The sequence below is a fragment of the Coturnix japonica genome, chromosome 12, assembly GCF_054131305.1.
Source record: "Coturnix japonica strain WE chromosome 12, WE-NBRP24, whole genome shotgun sequence".
Taxonomy (NCBI): domain Eukaryota; kingdom Metazoa; phylum Chordata; class Aves; order Galliformes; family Phasianidae; genus Coturnix; species Coturnix japonica.
This window is the reverse complement of record NC_140674.1, coordinates 8,129,159-8,149,529: the sequence shown is the minus strand read 5'-3', so window position 1 is coordinate 8,149,529 and position 20,371 is coordinate 8,129,159. Positions and strand designations below refer to the sequence as shown.

The following is a 20,371-nucleotide window of genomic DNA, read 5'->3' as shown; positions in this document are numbered from 1 at the left end:
ACACCAGCAACTCCCCTGCTGTCCTGGCAGAGAACGACTGCAGGATGCTGCCTGGTCATGCATGGCTGCTGGCAACCCCTGGGCACAGTGCCCGGGCACTGACTCGCTGCTCACATATCAATGACAGGGACCTGGCACACCAGCCACTTTAACACACCAAAGTGCTTCTGGTATGGGAACACCTTAATGTTCAAAAACAAACAAAAAACATCTGCACATCTTCCTATCCATTAAAACTTCAATAATCTCAATTTTTAATTTCAGTTTGAGGAAGTTTTTCTCCTTAAACACCATGGAAAGTCTCAACAAAACTCACTAGTTAAAAGTAATTTAAAGCAACATCCTTTCTATCACCATTCTCCACTTACAGGAGGGTATCAGAATGCTGCTCTTAAATAAGAGCAGGAAGAAGCAGCAGGTTCTTGTTACCACTTCTGGAAGCTTTGCCAACTAGTAAATCAACAGCCTTTGGCCTCTTTCACCATTCATGCTTGACAAAGTTGAAATAATAAATCAAACAGTCAAAAACTGATCTTTCTGAATAACACTTGGGATTCTTTCTCCCCTTCCTGATGTTTGAGTGTCCATCTTTAAACACATCTCCCTCCTTGGCCATTTTTGTGTAAAGTTTCTACTGTATAGGGCTGGTAAGGCCTATGGTAAGTGCCATAATCTTTTGAACGTTCAATCACACGCTTTACTTTGCAGCTTTCAGAACCTCTCCCTGCTCTCACTACTGACACATGCCAAGAAAGTAACTGTCTGAGGGGTTGCAAGAGAATGGCCATGGAGCCAAGATTATTCAGAGCTGATTAAACAGACACATAAAACCAAACATGAAATCAGCAGACAAACCTCACAATGATTCCTTAGAAATAGTGTGAGTAGAAAGACACTGCCCTCTAGTGCATCAGTTTTTAACCACATTTAAACTGCAAGTTAGTAAAAATACTTCAGTCTTGTCCTTTTAATACCAGTACTGCAATAATATTCTTTAGTAATTTGATGAATTTCCCAATAAGTATTTGCTGCCTGGTAGACACTTTTTAACCTCGAATGTAGGGCAGCTGTGTTTAATATATATATATATTTTAGCATGAAGGTGCCATAAAATGTTCTGGAAGGAAGAGCAGGCGCACACAGTCATAGAACTGCCCAACCTCACTGACCATTTGCAGCCTGCTGACAAACAGTTCAGAAGCCTAAATAATCTCAACTATAATTTGAAGCTTAATGTTTTTGGAAACGACAATAAAAATGAACCACACACTCCACCCCCTAAAATACTATTTACCAAGTAGCACTTATGGTGTTCTCAATCATCACAAGCAATCCTTGTTCTGCTCATCACAGCCAGAACCTTCCTGCAGCCCCCAGGTATCTGCACCAGGCACCCTGAGCACTGCAGCACTCCCCTGTTGCAAGGAAAGGCTCTTCTTGTACCTCACTGCTCATCTCTCTTGCCTCTTCTTTTATTATCTCTTTGCCAAAGTGAGGAAGAGCACAGATTCTGTATCAAACTCCAGCCACCATAATGACCTAAGATCTAAACTCACATCTTCATTGATAGATAAACTCCTACCTTCATTGCTCTGCTGCTTGTTTTGTTCATTTGTTTTTATTTCAGGTCTATGGCTTCTTTGGCTGCTACACAGGAACAGATCTTTAAACAATAACACAAACTTCCAAAAACAATACAGGTAATCTTGGATATCACAGCTCTCTAAATTAAGATCCTATGCAAACTTAAATATGTACAGTACCTAGCTTCAAATAATTTTAGCTTGAAGTGGACATACACTTAGCTCTGTTAAGAATCAGAAGCTTTATTTTAATTTGAGGTGATATTTATTTACTCAAATTAATTAGGCTAATCTAGCCCAATGCAATTTGCACATCAGAAAGCCATCTTCTAAAAGGTAATGCAATTCAGTACACAGATCCATGATCTACATTCAGATTTGCCACTGACATACAGATGACCTCAGATCATTCCCATCACTCCATTCAATTTCTGAAAGGGAAATAACAAGTTTCGCAGCTCCCACAAGGTACATGAATTACATGCTCTACACACAAAAACTGAGAACTACCATGTACCTATTTAAAAAGCTGTAGCAAATAAACCTCTTCGTTAACTTTCACTACGAGTATCTTGGCAGTGAAGAAATGTATGATATGAAAGACCAAAGTCAAAGAAGAACCCTGATATTCAAAGGCACCTCGTGCCATTTTCACATTTACTCCCTTGCTAACACGTGCTGTGAGCTACTAAGAAATATTATCTTCCTAGTGGAGAAAAAAAATAAAGTAAGGCTACTTGTTAATTCCAAAACTCGGAACTGATTAGCAACTGAATAGCATCAGGGCAAGCATGGCAATCAACCATCATAATGAACTGTTGTGTCAAGCTTAGATGGAATTACCTAGCTTAGGTAATTTCTAAGTCTAAAGACTGAAAACATAAGTCATTTAAGTAGGTCAACATCAACATTCCTTAACCTTCCAGTGTTCAGAGCAAGTTGTTTGCATAATAGGAAAAGCTAAAACTCATAAGATCTTAAGCCCTATGCTACCAAATATATTTGAAGAACAGAGCACTGATCACAGGCAGACAAAATTCTGACCTGTGCCCAGAAGCCTTTACTTTGCACAACACCAACTCCTCTCTGTCAACTCCTTTCTGTTTCTTTACAGGGCATCAAAGCAGCAAAGCATGAATGAAAAAAAGACTCTATATGCCCTTTTCTCTTCAAAAATACAAAATTAAACAAACAAACAAAAAAGTAACTAACAACACAAGCCCTGATCTTTGAACACTACAAAACCATCAGCCTCTTGAACCAGCAGTTTCATACTGAAATTAAACCTCCCTCTCTGCACTACAAACACATATTAGCCTAAAAGATCACCTTAATGGAGACCGAGAGAATAAAAGTTCTCCAGTTAAAGACTGGGCAATCCCTTTCCAAGCAAAGATTCTATTAAAGACCTAAACATAGAGGGCACTGACTACTTTTCTTTATTACCTTTAATTATAATTTAGAGAAAGACAAAGGGAAATATTTTTGCTTGCCTAAAATAAGAACTTTAAGCCACTTACACCAGCCAAACACTTAATAAATAAAAGGTAGCAGCTTTCTTTTCTTCCCCCCAACTTGCTCTGCTGGACTAGAAATGTTACAATAGAAAGTAAAATACATGGAATAAAAAGCTCTCAAAAGGCAGACTGCAAAAACCCTTACCTTTTTGAAAACCTTTCCTGATGGCTGGATTTCATCTTCCTCCTTCAGGATTTCCCGCGTTCCTAGGAGCTTTTTGTCCTTATACTTAGTTTTAGCATACTTAAAAACTTTGTCAAGTGTATCACAGCCAGGATACAGAACAGAAGCTAAGCAGTGCAGACTGTTAACAGACCTGTATGCACCCCCAGGCCTGTTATTCACAGGTCTAGCCTTAACCTGCTTGGATTTTGCTATAGCCTGCCTCGAGCCTGAAAATATGTACCAAGGAATGTATGTTAAAACCGTGTACATCAAGATGATAAAGTTTATAAACTGCAGAAGAACAGGGTTGATGTTATGCTTCAACTTCATTTTGGCTCCTTGCGACAGTTACAGGGGAGAGTTTCAGACCATGGAGCAATCAGACAGGGATCCAGAAAGATCTGCAAAAAAAAGAGAAACAAAAAGTTAACAGTGAACTGTACTTGAGAATGCTTTCAAACACGCGTTACAATACCTAACAGAAGTAGGCCTCTGCATGCAGAAATCAGGCCAGGAGCCTTAATCCCCAACACAAACACCACAAGCCACCCATACTGAGTAAACACTCTTCCACTGCATTTAACAGGCTGAAGTGCTGTTGGTATTTGCATTTCTTTGGACGTTAAACAGTACAAACACAGAACTGTTAGGGAATTCAGGACACATAACAATTCAGAACAAACACAACTCATCCACAATTTCAAATTCCCTTGGATCACATCAGAACACCTGCATGTATATCTGAACAGCAATCTGCACGTCCTTCTGCTGTAAGTGATCGACCTCCATACAGAATGGAAGAACAAGTCACAAAATTATTCTGTATGAGGGAAACCTGATCATGGGTGACTCAGCCACTCATCAGCCCAAGTCCTAGCAACAGAACTATGAAGAGATTGTACAGCTTCCTCCAGTGCTCTTACAACACCAGTATACTACATTTACTTCTTTTTTTAAGTATATTTTATCATACTTAATGAATATAATGATGCAGCGTGTTCTATTGCAGAGCAAATGAATTAGTCTGACTATCCAAAAGATCCACGCAATCAACAAAATTAATTCAAATTACTACGGCAGATCAAAGGCAATTGTCATAATGGTTGAAGATGAATTTCTGCAACAGCAAACGAGTTACCCATGACAAAAATGGTTTTGCCCATAAAAGCAAAACAGTCTAACTATAATTACATATCATTCAGTTAACTCTTCAAATGTATTGATACAACTACATGAAGAACAATAACATCAATCAGAAAACTAACACTGACTGTTCTTACTTAATGAACTAAGTTCCCATTCACAGGCTATGATGCCAATCCCATATCAGTTTTGCTGATGTCTCACAACATCCACCAACCTCAAAAACCCAAATAAAAAGAAACGTTAGTAGAAAAAAAAGCTTATATCGCAATAGATAATACTCAGTAATGGAAAGAAACCTCACTTTATCACAAGCATTAGATTTGAACATCCTTTTGTAATTGAGTGTGTGGGATGATATTAATTCCATCCATCTCCAAAATATTCACTTTCTTTGAACTCCAAGCAGAAGTATTTCTGCAAAGCACCCAGAGACCAAGATTAATTCAAGCACAGGAGCCCTTCCTTGTAGGCACTAACTGGAGCAAGCAGCAGAGGGGGAAAGGAGCTTAAAACCTAAAACGGAACAGTGTATATGTATTATTTTTAAGATCAAAGGCAAAACAAGCAATGATAAAAAAAATCTTAAGTAGGCTAAAGGGCAAATGCAGTAATTGTTTGAGGAGACTTATGTTCTTAGACTGTCACTGAAGGATACGTACATGGAAATAGCCACGTGCCAGACAATAAGCTGCTGTTGTCCAGAAAAATGATGGCGCTGTTGATAACAGCACAGAACGTGACGTTTTCATGCTGAATTCTGAGTTCAGCAATAAGAAGTTAGCCTGTTTTTCAGGAAGGAACACACCATGGAATTGTGTCTGGCCCAGCTCAGGGCAGAGGGGAGAAGACACTTTTTCCTTATAAAGCTGAAAAAGTTATTTGTGGCTACGCAGTAGAAAAGGAATTTATCCAAACTCTGTGACAAGCAAGAAATAAAGACAACTGACTTAATACCTTCTGGAAAATTCTTCTCAAAGAAAGTCCCTGTCTGAAAAAACAAACAAGCTGCCCAGAAACATTCACTTCGTTCAGCAGCAAGAAGAGGCAGCCAGCACACACTGCTGAGCCCAGGGCAGCCACCGGCAGTGCTCAGCACTGATCCCGCTTAGCACGTAAGCAGTGATTTGGCCTGATAGACTTCTTACACTAATGCTGTCACACCCTTTTGGTTTAGAAGCAAACTTTTGTTAAATGAGAAATAAAATCCTTACAGGAATGCGTTTACTAATTGATCGGCTTATAGCAATTGCACTACAATAGAAGCATAAGTTAATAAGAAAAAGAAACCTTATGCAACTTTTTATTATGGCGGGTACAGGTACATCAGCTGATCCAAGATGCTCTGTCTCAGTTTACTCAACAGGTAACTGCAAGATCTAAAAGTGGAAAATCCCAATTACATATGTCAGTTACAAAAGATATTCCCTGCTCCTTTGCTGGTGTTTTGTAACATACACAAATAAACAAAACCTTTTGCTCACCTACCACTGCACTTTATCACCTTGGAGAGTCCAGGCCCATAATATTAATTCAAACCACGTTACAACATGCAGCAGGATGGTCCTGGACTATGCCTACATCTATCTACTATAGACAAAGGCTTTATTTATCACCCTTTGGGGGAAATAAGTCATACTTAAAATGCATACCAGCAACTCCAATTTAAAATATGCAGCACAGGCAACACTTCTTACCTATTATTCCTTGACTACATACACTCTAATTTACAAAGCCATTCACTCCTCAGGCAGATTATCTCTTCCACAAGACTGTTTTGGAGGCTGGGCCAGTCAGAGGTTAAGTATTGAGGTGCTTCCATCCATCTTCTACCAAACACAGCAACTATGCTAGTTTACATCTGAACTTTAAGTGTTTCTTTGCTGATATTTATCTTACAAAAGGAAGAGTTCTAGAAGTTGCTGTTCCTTATTTTTAAACATTCACGTATTTACCTGCATAAAAATGGGAAAGTCAAACACAGAGCCCAATGGCCCAGCTGACCGGGAGCCTCACAGCCCAACCAACACACAGACTGTGATCCGGAGAGCAGTGCTGGTGCTAAGCACACCTTCCTGAGTCCCAGCCCTGTTGGCAGCTTGGGCCTTCCCACACACAAGGCACATCTGGACACACAGCCAGTGGGGAGAGGCAGCAGCAGGGCAGCGTGTGACAGTGCTGGGCAGCCACAGCAGCAGTTCCCACGTGGCTCAAGCACATTTAATGCTGGGCTGCTAATAAAAACAGAGCATTTGTTTGCAAAATCCAGCCCTTCCCTGCCATTGTCCCACCACTTTAGTGGCTGTGTGGCTAGAAACAAGTCCGATTAGTTCGCTGATCCACTTTAAACCTTCTTGCCAGGCCAGAAGTGTGGACCTCCCTTTGTATCAACTCCGGCCCTTCCTGGAGCCTGGCATATCATTACAGGAACCTAAATCAAAAGAAAAGCAATGCTACAGACACCTAAACCTGAACCTACCGTCACCTGTGGCACATAAACATCCTTCGAAGATACTAACATCAGTTGAAAAAACAGCCTTCCCTGCAGTTCTGATCATAGCAACCTTCCTGCTCAGATTGTTTTAAAATGTATTTTCTTTAAGCTTTTAACTTAAATAAGTCTGATGAAAGGTTTCATGGATTGGCAAATCAATCTTCTACTAATAAGAGTAACTAAAATCAAGTCCAAGGTAGTGAAGTTGATGGACGAAGTGCCTGACTACAACTGAAGATATCAGAGTAACTTTGACATCTACATATTAAACATCAAAAAGAGGTAAACACCAAATTCCCAAGTACACTGTTAGGTTTTTAAACCATAGCTATGAATCATAAATCAAAGAGCAGTTAAACAAGGACACCAACACCACTACACATACAAGAACTCTGCATAAAGAATTAAATGGAAGCTTCAACATTATCCCCAGCTCTAGCTATGGAGAAGGGGAGCCACAGCCCAGTCATCACTGCCTCTTCATCCTTCAAATTGCAACTTACTGCCATTTTCCTATTGTTTAAGACAATCCTGCTAAGTACGTCCACTGGGAGGCAGACTTTGCTTTCAATATGAACTGAAAGAAAAGACCAGAATGGTGTGATATGCGTTTTCTACTATAAAACACAACCTGAATTCACTTCTCTTACTTCTGGGAAAGCTGAAAGGCCATGCTGTGAAACAGGCTTCTTTTGGGGGGTAGGGAAGGGAGGTATTGATGGAAAACAAACAAAAAGCAATCAAAATAGAAATCAGTGTCCTGTTTCTGTATGCTCACTCTGTGCATTGCATAATATTTCTTATCAGACAAATGTGATTAATGTAATATCAGAAATTTCTAGCATGCACAGAGATGTTCTCATTTACTTTTAGATGAGCTGCTTTCCTATAATGTGATGGTAAACATTATTTGTTAACCTATATTCCCTTCAGATTGCAAACTAACAAACAAAAAGCCCATACGGCCAGCTCTAAAGTCAGGTAAAACCCTGTATTTTTACACCAACGTCTTCCTTAACATTTCTTTTTGACTTTATGGGCTTCTGCTACAGATAACTTTAATCCAGAACCTCTTTAAAGAGCAAGCAGCAGGCAAACACACTGAAGTCAATCAACAAAGTAGAGACCAAAATGATGTTACAGGCTTCTGAAGAAAAAGTAAAGATTCATTCTAAGTCTTTAAAGAAGCTCTTTGCAAGAAAAGTACCAGCCAGATGAACTACACTTTCAAGAGGAGCTGAACCCATTTTAAAGGGATAAGAACATCCACAGCTCAATGAAAGACCTTGGACTGATGAAGTGGCACATTTCACCACTTAAACAGATGGGCTGAACTGCTGACACTTTAAATACACTTTTTATTTTGAAGAACTAATAAAATTCAGGCTCTAATTCCTTTGTTTTGTTTTTGTTTGCAACATAATCGCATCCAGCCAGCTACAAGAATTTACCAGCAAAAAATGTAATGATAAACTCCCCAGGAACATCAGCCCTTCTCCCCTCACCTTCTGCTGCAGTGACTGCACCTCCAGACCAGGGGAAGCTCCCTAACAGCTCATCTCATCGCTGGGAGCTGGGAGCAGAGATCAACCCCAACTCACACAACCTCCCTCCAGGCAGTTGTAGACAGCAATGAAGTCTCCTCTGAACCTCCTCTCCTTCAGACTGAACACCCCAGTTCCGTCAACTGTTCATTTTAGACTGCTTACATTAATACCTGTGAAATCCCATCTCCAAACAGAGCTTTACTGACAGTTGCCCAGGACTCCCAAGCTGCATTTTCTCAGAAATACTCTAAGTCATATTTGAACATATAATCCACCTGAACAACAACACACAGACACTGCTTTTCTCCTCAGAACCTAATATCACATTCTTACATGGCTTATTTAACTCCAGTTTTCATGCAGGCTCAAACTAAGCTAAACCATAACTTATACTCACTGGAATACTGCATAACACAGTTATTTGCACAAGCGTCAGCTGAATGTGCCCCATGTGCAGAAGCATGACACCAGGTCATGCATAACACTAAGTCACTAGCTCCAGCTTTGTCACAGATGCACCACACTGTTCTCTGCAACATCTCAGCTGGTTATAAGACTCCCTGAGCTAAGCACATTCAGAAGGCCAGGCAGCAGGCTGCCTCAGCTGCTCCACTCTGCCTTCCATACCCCATGTATCCAGGTTAACTCCACAGCAGACAGCACTCTTTGCACCCAAGAAGTGTGTAGAGGCAACACAGGGCTGCTGCAGAGAAGCTTAAAACAGACAAGCAGGCTGCTTTGCTGCAGCCCTTGCATGCTCTGATTCTCTAGGAGAGGTGGGGAGAACCTGAAATTCATTTGAGTTTTACTTAAATATCAGGATGCCTAACATGCTCATTTGAAAGATCACACCGTTTTCTAACCCAAGGCATAAGAGGACACAAGGACTACCTTCTTCCTTAGCTGCAGAGTGAATACCCTTTTCTCTCTTTATAATCCCCTCCCTTTTTTATAAGCAAAGGCAGGCAGGGCCAGCAATGAACATGCCTGACCATCCCAGAATACAAAACAATGGCAAAACAAGGACTTATTAAATTAGATGTCTTTTCATTCTAAGAGCACTGATAAGCACTACAAGCACCATCCCCAGCTTCAGCTCCTTATTCATCACCTTGCAAAAATAAATCTACAAACTCAAGTGTTGAAAGTCAAAGGATTACATCCAGCAACCACTGCTGGGGGCCAGAGCGAATAAAGCTGAGGAGGTAATTAACTACTCACAGAGGTTAATTCAAGTCCTTAGAATCAGAATACAAATATCATTCAGGTAAAGAGCCTCTGGCAGAAGGGAATTCTATTTCTCTATTCAGAAAGGGCACGTTCCACCATTCCACAGAACATACTGAGCCTTAAAACTTTGCTATTCAGAAGTCACACCACAGGCTCGGTGCAATAAACTTGCCGTCACACACACAGATGCATGTCACTGCACTAACTGCTGTGTCTGCCCAAGAAGCAAGGAACCCAAGTGTAGCCTCCCCACAGACACTGAGATTTCACACACGTCTCTTGGCTGTCAACCTGCACAAAACATAGCAAGTTCTATATCCTGCCCTGGAGAGCAAGAGGAGGAAAGAACACTTACTCACTGCTGCTTTTGACTGTGAAAATCTGCAATTCAGTAACTTCTGATAAACCCTGCATTATCTTCCCTGCTTTTCAAGAAGCTAATGAAACTGAAAGCCAGCCTGTCCCACACCAGGTGTTGTAATGAGCCAGCACTGCTTGCTAATTGACAACAATCACAAACACTGACACACGACTTCCCAAAACACACGTGCTGACAAATTGCCGCCTCCTCCTGTGGGATTACATACACTGAGCACCACGATGACTTCCCATGAGCCGGAGACTTGCTCAAGGGACACAGAAACACTTGTGAGGGCAATTCCTTCCTGGAATCAATGGAGACAGCTGCAAAACAACTCACGAGTATTGAGCAGTATTTCCCTAGTTGATTTAGAAGCTAATGCGGAATGAGATTTGTGCTTTCTTCACATATCTCAACTTTTGTTTCACCTGTAGCCCTGGATTTAATAATGGTCATGCAGGAGGGGCAACTGGGGTGCGACTTGTCAAGGTTATTTCCTTCAATATCTTCAGAATTGCACCTAGAAGCAGAGTACTGAAATCTTCAAGGGCTCTTCAGGCCTAATTACACTGCAAACCACCATGTAGATCAGGATCTCAGGACGGAGAGCAGCTCTAACAGCAAAATCAAACAAATAACGCCTTGCCATTCGAGAGGTTCTTAAGATTGCCTGAAGTGCTTGCAATATTCCTCCAAGTACGAGAAACAAACTTGCGCTGCCAGCCAGCACACAGCTCTCCATAAGCTGGCTAAAGACTTACGCCACATGGGCAGCAGCTACCTGGAGACACAGGGTGACTCTAAGGGGAAGGGACCACAGGGGTCTCCAGTTCCACCCTCAGCTCAAAGCAGGGTGACCCAGGGGAGGAGACCTCCCTTCTGAGGGCTCTGTGCAATTACATCTCGAAAACTCCAAGGAAGAAGATGGGACAGCAATGCTCTGGAGGTAGCCTGGTGAGCCCTGAGAGGAAGGGGATGATTTGCTGCTGTAGGGCACATCGTGGTTATCAGGGTCACCAGGTGAGGCCCAGCAATCCACCAGGACAGCCCTGCGAAGGCTGAGTTTGCTTAGTAACCAGTAGCACGCGAAATGGATAGAAATCAAAGCCAAGTCTTCTTAGTGTTAATACACCTTACTTAGTAGTACTAAGTCGCATCTTAGGGCCATATTCAGATGGCCTAAATTCCACATAAATCCTACTGCCTCCTATTTCTTATTAGCTGGCTTTCAGTCAGCTCCCCATTCAGCATCTTACGTAAATTCTCTGAATTGCTCTCCAAAAACAACAGGATTTTTCCACGGTCTGAGAAAAGTGGCTTCAGTGCAATCGCAGCCACCTGAAGTTGCTCTGTAAGGCCCAGCAGCACATCAGGCTGCATTACTCCTTTGGCCCCAGCGCTGTGGCAGGAAGCAGCAGTTTGTCAAGGAAAGTTTTGATTTTGCTGCTCTTCCACTGGAAAAAAAAATAAGAAAAAAGTACTTTTAAACAAAATGCAGATTTCTATACAATTCAGGACACCATTCTTTGTGCTCCCCTCTGGAACACAACTCCATACCTGGGTCTCCTTGAACATGGATGCTCCACAGTTCTCTCATGTTTGGTCCTAAGCCACAGGACCTTATTTAATTAGGATCTTCCACATAAGAAAGACGGACTAAGGAGATGGAAGCACCCTCACCCTTCTCAGAAGGGGAACCAGCACCTTGCCCTGGCAGCTCACCCCATGGCCTGAGGCCTGTGCACAGCCAGCAGGCACTGATCCCAGCAGCAGAGCCGTACCACAGTGCCCAGCACAGCCAGCAGGGCCCAGCGACTTCTACAACTATCTAAGAAACATTCACTGCTGGTTTTGTCCTTTTTTGCACAAACTCTGGTTTGATAACAGTGCTTTATGAAAATTAAAAGGGCGCATCAATTTACACGCAAGATCTTCACGTTCAGTGCTAGCAAATCCAATCGATTGGCCAGAAGATACATTTGAGAACCTCGAGTTTTTCAACAAACTGCAGCATTTCGCTTGTTTGCTGCATTCCAACTGTTACAGAATCACAGAATGACCTGGATTGGAAGGGACCTCAAGGATCATGTAGTTCCAACCCCCCTGCCTGGCAGGGCCACCAAACATACACCTTTACTAGATCAGGTTGCCCAGGGCCCCGTCCAACCTGGCCTTGAACACCCCCAAGGACGGGGCATCCACAACCTCCCTGGGCAGCCTGTTCCAGGGCCTAACCACTCTCCTAGTGAAGAACTTCCCCCTAACATCCAACCTAAATCTTCCCTCTTTCAACTTAAAACCATTTCCCCGTGTCCTGCTATTGTCAGCCCTTTCCAAGAGTTTACTCCCCTCCTGGGAGTAAGTTCCCTTCAGGTATTGAAAGGCTGCAATGAGGTCACCCCGCAACCTTCTCTTCTCTTCTTACATGTCATAACATATAGCTTACACAGCGGTGGGCCTTTTTTTTTGGGGGGGGGGGGGGGTACAGCTTCAAGAAGCTCAGAAGGCGACCCAGCAATGCTTCCTTCCAGCTGCCCTCATGCAGCCCACGGTTCTAATTTCCCCGGAGGTTTCTGCGTGCTGACTGTACACTCCCTGTGCCCAGCTCGCACCACCCAAGCCCGGCGCTGCTCAGGGCGACGGCCGCGGCTCCGGAACGCGCTCCTACCCGCACAGCTCGGCCGAAAGCATCGGACCGCGGCACGTAGCGCAGCAGCCCGGCTCCGTTGGGCGCTACGAGGACCTGCCCCCACTCACCGCAGTCGGAGGGTCCCTCCGCTCCCCTGGGCTCAGCTCCTGCTCGGCCGCCCGCCGCCGGGCGCGCTCATCCCGTATGCGGCTGGGCGCCTCCCGATTGGACGCCGGGCGGTGGCGCGCGGGGCCGGGCTGAGCAGCAATGGCGGAGAGGGGTTACTACAGGTCAGCGGCGGTGGGCGGGCTGAGGGAGGGGAGGAGCTCGTCACAGAGCTGCGAGGAGTGAAGGGGATTTGTGGGCCTGAATGGAGATGTGAGCTGATCGCCTTGTGTCAGCCATGTGCGAAGGGCTGTCAGCTCCTTGTAGTTATGACGTGAACCGAAGGACACGGTCTGACATCAGCTGTCACCTACAGGGCAGGCTCCTGTCGGCCATTACTGATGACCCTTCCACACAGACACCTCAGATCCTGCAAATGGCCCTTCGGAATAGAAGGCTTTAATTCTCGATACAATCCAGTCAAATAACAACAAAAACACTTAGAACTACTGTAAATCAGTAGTAAACCATCTGTTTAAATAACAGATGCCTACATGTATTCAGCATTCTCTTGAGCATCTTTATAGATTCCTGATTAACATCCAGCACAGGCAAAGCTTGTATTGATTTCACTGATTGTGTCATACCTTTTAACTGGATTTAACTGAATTGGTACAGAATAGGAAAGATGTGGAGGGTTGGGAGGGTATCAGTGTAATGGTGTTTTACACTGTAATGCTTTCCTTGTTCAACTTCATACTGAATATCCCAACTGAAGAACGTGGGGATTTATGGTAACCCAATGATCGCATAGAGAATGATTGATAAGCCATGATTCTAATGGGAAATTCAAACTACAGCAGACACTGTATAAGACACAAAATGTACAAGACACAAAATGTATAAGACACAAAATGTACAAGACACAAAATGTATAAGACACTGGCGACTGTGGGAGGCTGTGACCTTTCATATATAAACTGTATGTAATGCCAAGTAAAAGTATTAGCTGATTTATATTAAAAACATTAAAAAGGCACAATAGCACAATTAAAGGCTATTAAAAAGGTTTTTTTTTGTCACCCTGGAGCACTAAAAGAGTTAAGGAGTGGCTGCAAAATCATTAATGGCTGCTACAGATTGCACTGATGTATTCACGAACGCTTGTTTATTATGTTTAATTTCCAGTCAGCAAAACTCATTAGCTGTTCTCACTTCTAAAAGTTCCAGGCATCCAGTCAAGGGGAAAGTAACACTGCCATATGTTTTGATCGACAACGGTGGATGAATAGCAAGCAGTAACTAGCAGGGAAGATTGCTTATGAAAATACTGATGAGGAAATGCAGTCAACTGACTCATCGGGAAAGAGAACAGAGAACCAATGTTATCTTGGTAAGTATGGCCAATTCTAACTAGGATCCAGTGGGAATTAATAAAAACAAAGAGCAACACTGAAAGGGGAGAGTCTATGAATGGGTAAATGCATGTGGAAGGTTGGCGTTAATCTTAGATGAACAGACTGCTGTGTACTGATGCTGAGGAAGAAGCCAGAGGGGGAAAAAGAACGGTGTCACAGATGTAACAGATGTGAAAGCTTTTAGCTAAAATTCCCTGGAGGGATACAAACAAAATTAAGCACTTTGAGAAGATACATACGTTGAAACTAAAACCAAACTGACTTCTTATGTGAAACAGCAGGGACAATTAGAGAAGGACTGGGGTAGGACAAACCTCTTGGTCTGGATGGAATATATTTCTTCTGTGTGCCTCCAAACTTGTGACAAATAAATGACCCTATAATTGGTAATCTTTCTCCATGACTCACTACATAACTGAGAACAACAAATTAATATGCCATTACTCTAAATTAAATGGACCTTAACTAAAAAGAAGTTGATGTTTTTAAACTGGATTGTTTTTTTAGAACCTATTTTGTCAGCTACAAACGCCAACCAGTTTAACAAAGGGGCATTTACCCCTGATTTTCCTAATTAAACCATCACATTGGCATTGCAGCATTCTGTCTCTAAGGATATCCCAGTAGTGTGGCATTCCAGATGCCCTCTTAAAACAGGGAGAGGACTGAACTGCTGGTGCAGAGGCAGGGGATGCCAGCTGGGATGGGGCTATGGCAGCAGGGACAGCTTGTGTTCCTAAGATCATTCCCAGAACTATTAATTTGGGGGTGTTGTTTTAAAGGATTGATTGTATTTTGGCTTTTTGTTTTACCCTAAAAGAAACAGCATGAGATTTCAGTGCTGAATAGCCTGCACGTACATATCAGTACATTTGACTCATTTTGGTCCGTGAAGCTTTTTGTTTCCAAATAAAGGAACAAATGAGTAAGTTGATACAGTTAGATTAAAAAGAGGCAAACTGTGGCATCATACCTCAAATGATTAATTATTTAGTAGAACATTTGGTATTGTGGTCTTAGCCAGAGCTAATAAGTACTGCCACTTCACATAGAGAGAGATTGATGACATTAATAATAGGGTGATCAGGGGCATAGCGTAAAATTCATCATCACTTGACACAATTCAGCTTTGTTAATGCTTGAGTACTCCTTTAAATGCCTCTCTTACATTTTCTGTTACTACATATATATTGCCAACCTACTGCAATCAATCAGAGTGCCATGTAAGCATTAGCAATATGATAACCTCCTCCAGACTGAAATTTCCAGCTGGGGGATAGTGTGTAAATCTGCACAACAACCCACCAGGAGCACAGTGTGACACCGCGTGCTCCAGAACATAGCCATGCCATGAGAAACTGTCGCCCACGGAAAATAGAGAGAGGATTAAAAATAGGTTTTATTTCTGCTGTTGAACTTCCTTGCTCAAAAGCCTCCTGTCATTTTCTAGGCCAGTGAAACTTTACAGTTGAGCTGACAGCACTAAAGGCAGCCGAGAGGAATCACAAGCATCTAACAGCGGCTCCAGCCTGCAGGAATAAAGGTGATCCTTACAAGCTCCAGAAACAGCAATGATTGAATTGGCCAAGCCCAGCTCTGAGCCCATGGCACTTATTTGAGGTCAGCCACACAGTGTTAGCATGCAGACAGCTGACACCTGCAGCATGTCCCAGTTCCATGACACACCATAACCTGGTGCAGCCTCAGCTCTCCCAGACATGCCACAGGTTTAAGGCTGCAGTGCTGCTGGCACTGTAAGTTAGGCAGCACTGGGTGCCGCAGCATCCCATGTTACCTTGTGCAGCAGTGACTGCCAGCCTGCCCAGCTCTGGGAAATCTGAATTGTTAAATTGCCTAATAAGACTTAGTAGACTTGCCCAGATGACCCTGTGCCCACCTGAGAAAGAAGAGGGAGAAAAGGCAGTTGCCAGGACAGACCTGCTTTCTTCCACGATTCTGAATGAATAAGTACAATAGTGAAGCAGTGTTACAGGTGGAGTTGATGATAACTTGTATGTAATTAGACAGCAAGTGGCTCAGATAATCCAAGTGTGCCTTCCTGCTGTAGCAAGTGAAAGCTACAAAGGCTTCTGACATTTTGCCTCCTGTGTGAACAGAACCCCCCGTATAACCCTCCCAACACATTTGCAGTGTACTTCTTTTCCAAGTCTGTGTAACAATTTCATGACAGAAATCGCTGCAAGCCCCACTGCATTTATACAACGGTGCTTTAAACATGTAATTAAGAGAATCCTAACCAACAGGAAAAGCTCAAACCTGAAAAGCAAAGCAAGGGTGAATGAATTCTTTTCTTTCTCTGGGGTATGAGGTGAAGGTAAGTAACGGAGATGCTTTGGATGGAGCACAGCATGTTTCAGACGTAAAGCAAGCTGCAACATCATTCAAGCGATGGATGCGTGCAGTGTGAGTCCATCAGGATCATGTAATTATAGAGAAATTCCTCCTGGAAAAACAAGGAGTTTTGTAAAAGCAGGCCATTGCCATTGCTCCCTCTTGTAATGTGTAAGAAACAAAAGTTCCTTTTAAAAAGGAAAGCTGTTGCAGTGTGTGCCAGGTCTGCGCTGTAAAGCTCAAGTGCTTGGTGACTCACAGAGGCCGAAGTGCTGTTGATCGATACATACCGGGTCTGACGACTCACACCACGTTACGTGTCCATGTATGAAATTGATTTGAATCTGGAGTTGTTTGAATCCTAACACATGCATCTGATCTCTCTCTGGCATAACAAATCAGTCACTTTAATACCCGTGAAATTTAGCCTGCAAAACAATAAGCTCATTGCACACACTTGGATTTCCTTCCTAGTGAAGGGCAGCACTGCTTCAATAAAGCTGTGAAACTTCAAAGGATTGGCTTTCAGGGAGCTGAGTGCAGGAGGGAGCAGCCACCCTCCCCCTTCCAGAGTCAAGGAGTGTAAGCTACCAAGGATTTGACTAAGCTCAACTAGCAAGTCTTACCCTAAGTCAGAGCTACAGCAGAGGTGTGCAGTTCTGCAGGCCATGCAGAGTGATAGCTGGAGGCTGGAGTGCACCTGGAGCCACACAGCAGCAGAGTAAGCAACCTGGGATGTGCTGATAGCAATGGGAGAAAGAAAAGTCAGCCCTTCCCTTATAAACTAATTGATGTCAGTTGTACAGGTCTATCAACAGCGATTGTTCAGGGACTTACACATCCATAGGTTCTTCTGGGCAGCACTGAGCGGAGTGTCAGATCTGCTAAATTCTGCATTTACAGAGCTCCCTGCTGACTGCCTCAGACAAATGATTCAATCTACTGCTTAAGGGGATCTTCAGTCTCCAAGATACTCCTCAGTAATGATATCAGGAGATTTATTGAGGTTTTCACTGATACACATACTCATTTGCTTCACAGTGATTACTTAGTGATTGAAAATCTGGCATCAGAGACAGCAGACAATGGAAAAGAACTTCACTTGCAGAAAGATTTTCTGTGCCTAATAAAAAGTAATTAAAAAATCCAATACATTTGAAGGTTGTTTTTCTGCAGTAGTAGATGTACATATCAGCATTCTATACTACACTGTAAAAGTACATTAAAAAGCTACTAATGCAGAACCGAGCACTTGCAGTAACATCAGAATGTATGCATGTGAAATTAAAAAATATCAGGAAATAAAAGAAAACATTCAGAGAATGGCAGGAGGAATTAAGATAAAAGCCTTATTCAAGAATATACATGAGAAGGTGCAATAATGAAAACATGGTTTTATAATCCGACATCTTGGAACTGCTCTGAAGTAAATCTGAGAAGGCATCAATAATGGAAGACAGATTGATCTCTTAATGATTAAAGTGACACAACACTCCAAGTTCAGATGTAGGGTGGTTTGGGTTTCAGGAAAAGAGGTCAGTAATATCTGAGAGCACACGAAGAACTCATCCTCTCCTGACACAGGAAAGGTCTAAGGATTAGGAGGATTAAGGTTAAGACAGACAATTCATGTGTGAGGAAGGCTACAACCACGCTTCCTTACCAGCAGATAAATGAGGACATCCACATACCATGATCTGCAGCCCTGCAAAGCGTTTGCATTACCAGATAGTGAATCATGTGTGTTCTTCAAAACACCGCACGATGTTCCTCTTATCTCTTCTGATATTTCCAGGATGTGAGCATTGCTGAGAAATGAAAGTTGAGTATGTGAGAATATGTATTACAAATCAGAAACAACAGATTGTACGTGCAGTTAATGCTTCTAAGGATTTATTTCCCCACACATTTACCTTAAGGGACCAAAGATTTGCAGGAGACCGTCCCTAACTGAAAGAAATGAGAAGTCCCAGAGGGGTGATCCACCTTGAACATGGGCTGTATTTCCTGCTGATGGCTGCATGCTGGAGATTCCCAGGAGTTCTAACCCCAGTCCAAAGGCACATTAGCTTTGGCAAAACAACAAACGCAACTTTATCCTCTCCCAGCTAATCCATTTTGGGCTTGTCTTTAGACAGCGCAGACAAGGAGTGCTGCGTTCTGCAGCCAGCTGCCAGTTGACAACAAGACAGTACAGGTATTCAGAGACCTTCCAGAAACACAGCAGGTGTGGTTTTAGCTTATTAACCTCTCATGCTCTGACAGCTTGGGAAGAATTGAACACATGTTATGTTACTAATAGTATTTTACATTCTATCTGCACTTCATTCAGTGTTCTTTTGGTTGCCTTTAACAAATACTTTGTCTCATCCATTTCTCTAGTTGAGACAGAATTTTGGAATTCCAACTGTTCTAATTGGTGCAGCTCAGCCGGGTCATGTTCTCACACAACCTGTTCTGCTCCTGGAAGACATTCTGAGAGAGATTACACAGCTCAGCTGCACCTACTGAGTCAGCTGCCTTCGCTTCCAGCATGCGACGCTAGCGCAGGGAGCAGCGCTGGTTTAGCTTGTAGTGAGGTACTGCACTTCACTGGGGAGGGTTAGGGTTTTAGGTCCGTAAAAGACAGCAGTGCTCTGTGATTCTGTAGTTGGCAGTGCAGTGGTGAACAATGAATGCGGCCACTAAAAGCACGTGGTAGAAGATCTCATCTACGTGTGAAATCTGAATCCTTTGGGATACAATCAGCTGGAAGAGCTGCCATCGTGTACTCTTTGCTTCTGCTGAGCCAGTGAAAGCGTGACAGACCACTGAGAACAAATAGTTATTAATGAACTTAATTTTAAAAGCCCCAGTGTGTATCTCCTTCTCTTTCTTGCATAAAGGATACCAGATTTTATAGCAATATATTTCATATATACATATCTTTCACTGGAGTAATACTAAGTAGCCACACTCCTCATTCTAAGGTACCAACTGACCTCCAGCCCTGCTGAGAAACATCACCGCTGCCAAAGCAGTCTTCATTGAGAACAAAAAACCCCAACAATCAGCAAATAAGACCTCAATGCTTATATAAACAAAGCCTGAAGTTCTGACAGGCTCAGAATCCAGCATGGAAAGAATGCAAGCTTAAATACACTACTAAACTTTTTCAGATTGTTTGTGGTGCGAGTAAATACGTATTCCTTTAATTGTAGACTTACAAAGTGGCCTTCAACAAATTCTTATAGCCCACAGAACCCAGCCCCTGATTTAGCAAATACATATATGTGATGATATCATGGGAACTCAGTAACGTAAGTGCCAAAGAAGCCGTGTTTGAATGCCAGCTGTGCAGCCCCGCAGCTGTGCCCCGCTGAACACACAGACAGCAGAACTGCTGCTGGCATTGCCAGGAGGAGTGTTATGTTTCAGCAATAGCTCTTCTGAAAGAACACAGCAAAACTGGTGCCAAGGAAGGAGAGAGCAACAACCAGACACCCCTGTACCCCTCCTCTTTAACTGCACTTTTAGGGTCACCTGAACATTCTGCCTCATCCCCTGCCACACTTTTCCCTCCCTGCAAGAACTGCAGTCCTCAACTGCAACTTTAACTGCTCGAGCAGATAACTCAGATGCACGTAGCTCAGCTGCTGCAATCCCTGCTATCGCTCACCTTTGCCCTTTTTCTTCCCCATCCCCATCACTTGTTGTGAAGGCAGCACTGCCCTTGATCTCACAACAGCTGCTCTAGACTAGGATCAAAGTTTAGAGGTCAGCAAATTAGCACAGAAAACACCAACCACAAGGAAAAGGCATTTTCATACTTGAAAAACAACATGCA

At 42.9% G+C, this 20,371-nt stretch overlaps 1 protein-coding gene across 4 annotated transcripts in view; it reads right to left on the bottom strand.

Moving 5' to 3' along the window:
- The window catches only part of ACSL3 (acyl-CoA synthetase long chain family member 3), a 36,099-nt gene extending 23,221 nt beyond the window's left edge, over positions 1 to 12,878 (bottom strand). For 2 of the 4 annotated variants that reach the window (XR_014933534.1, XM_015871346.3), the window contains exons 1-2: positions 12,799 to 12,878; positions 3,246 to 3,667 (exon numbers count right to left, since the gene is read on the bottom strand). Coding sequence is in view for 3 of the 4 variants with exons in the window: in XM_015871346.3 (XP_015726832.2) it covers positions 3,246 to 3,596 (351 nt within the window). In the remaining variant the exon portion in view is untranslated. Of the gene's footprint in view, positions 1 to 3,245; positions 3,668 to 11,297; positions 11,496 to 12,709 lie in introns of those variants that run through there. The other 2 variants (XM_015871347.3, XM_085513550.1) reach the window with 2 other exon arrangements.
- Positions 12,879 to 20,371: the final 7,493 nt, after the last annotated feature.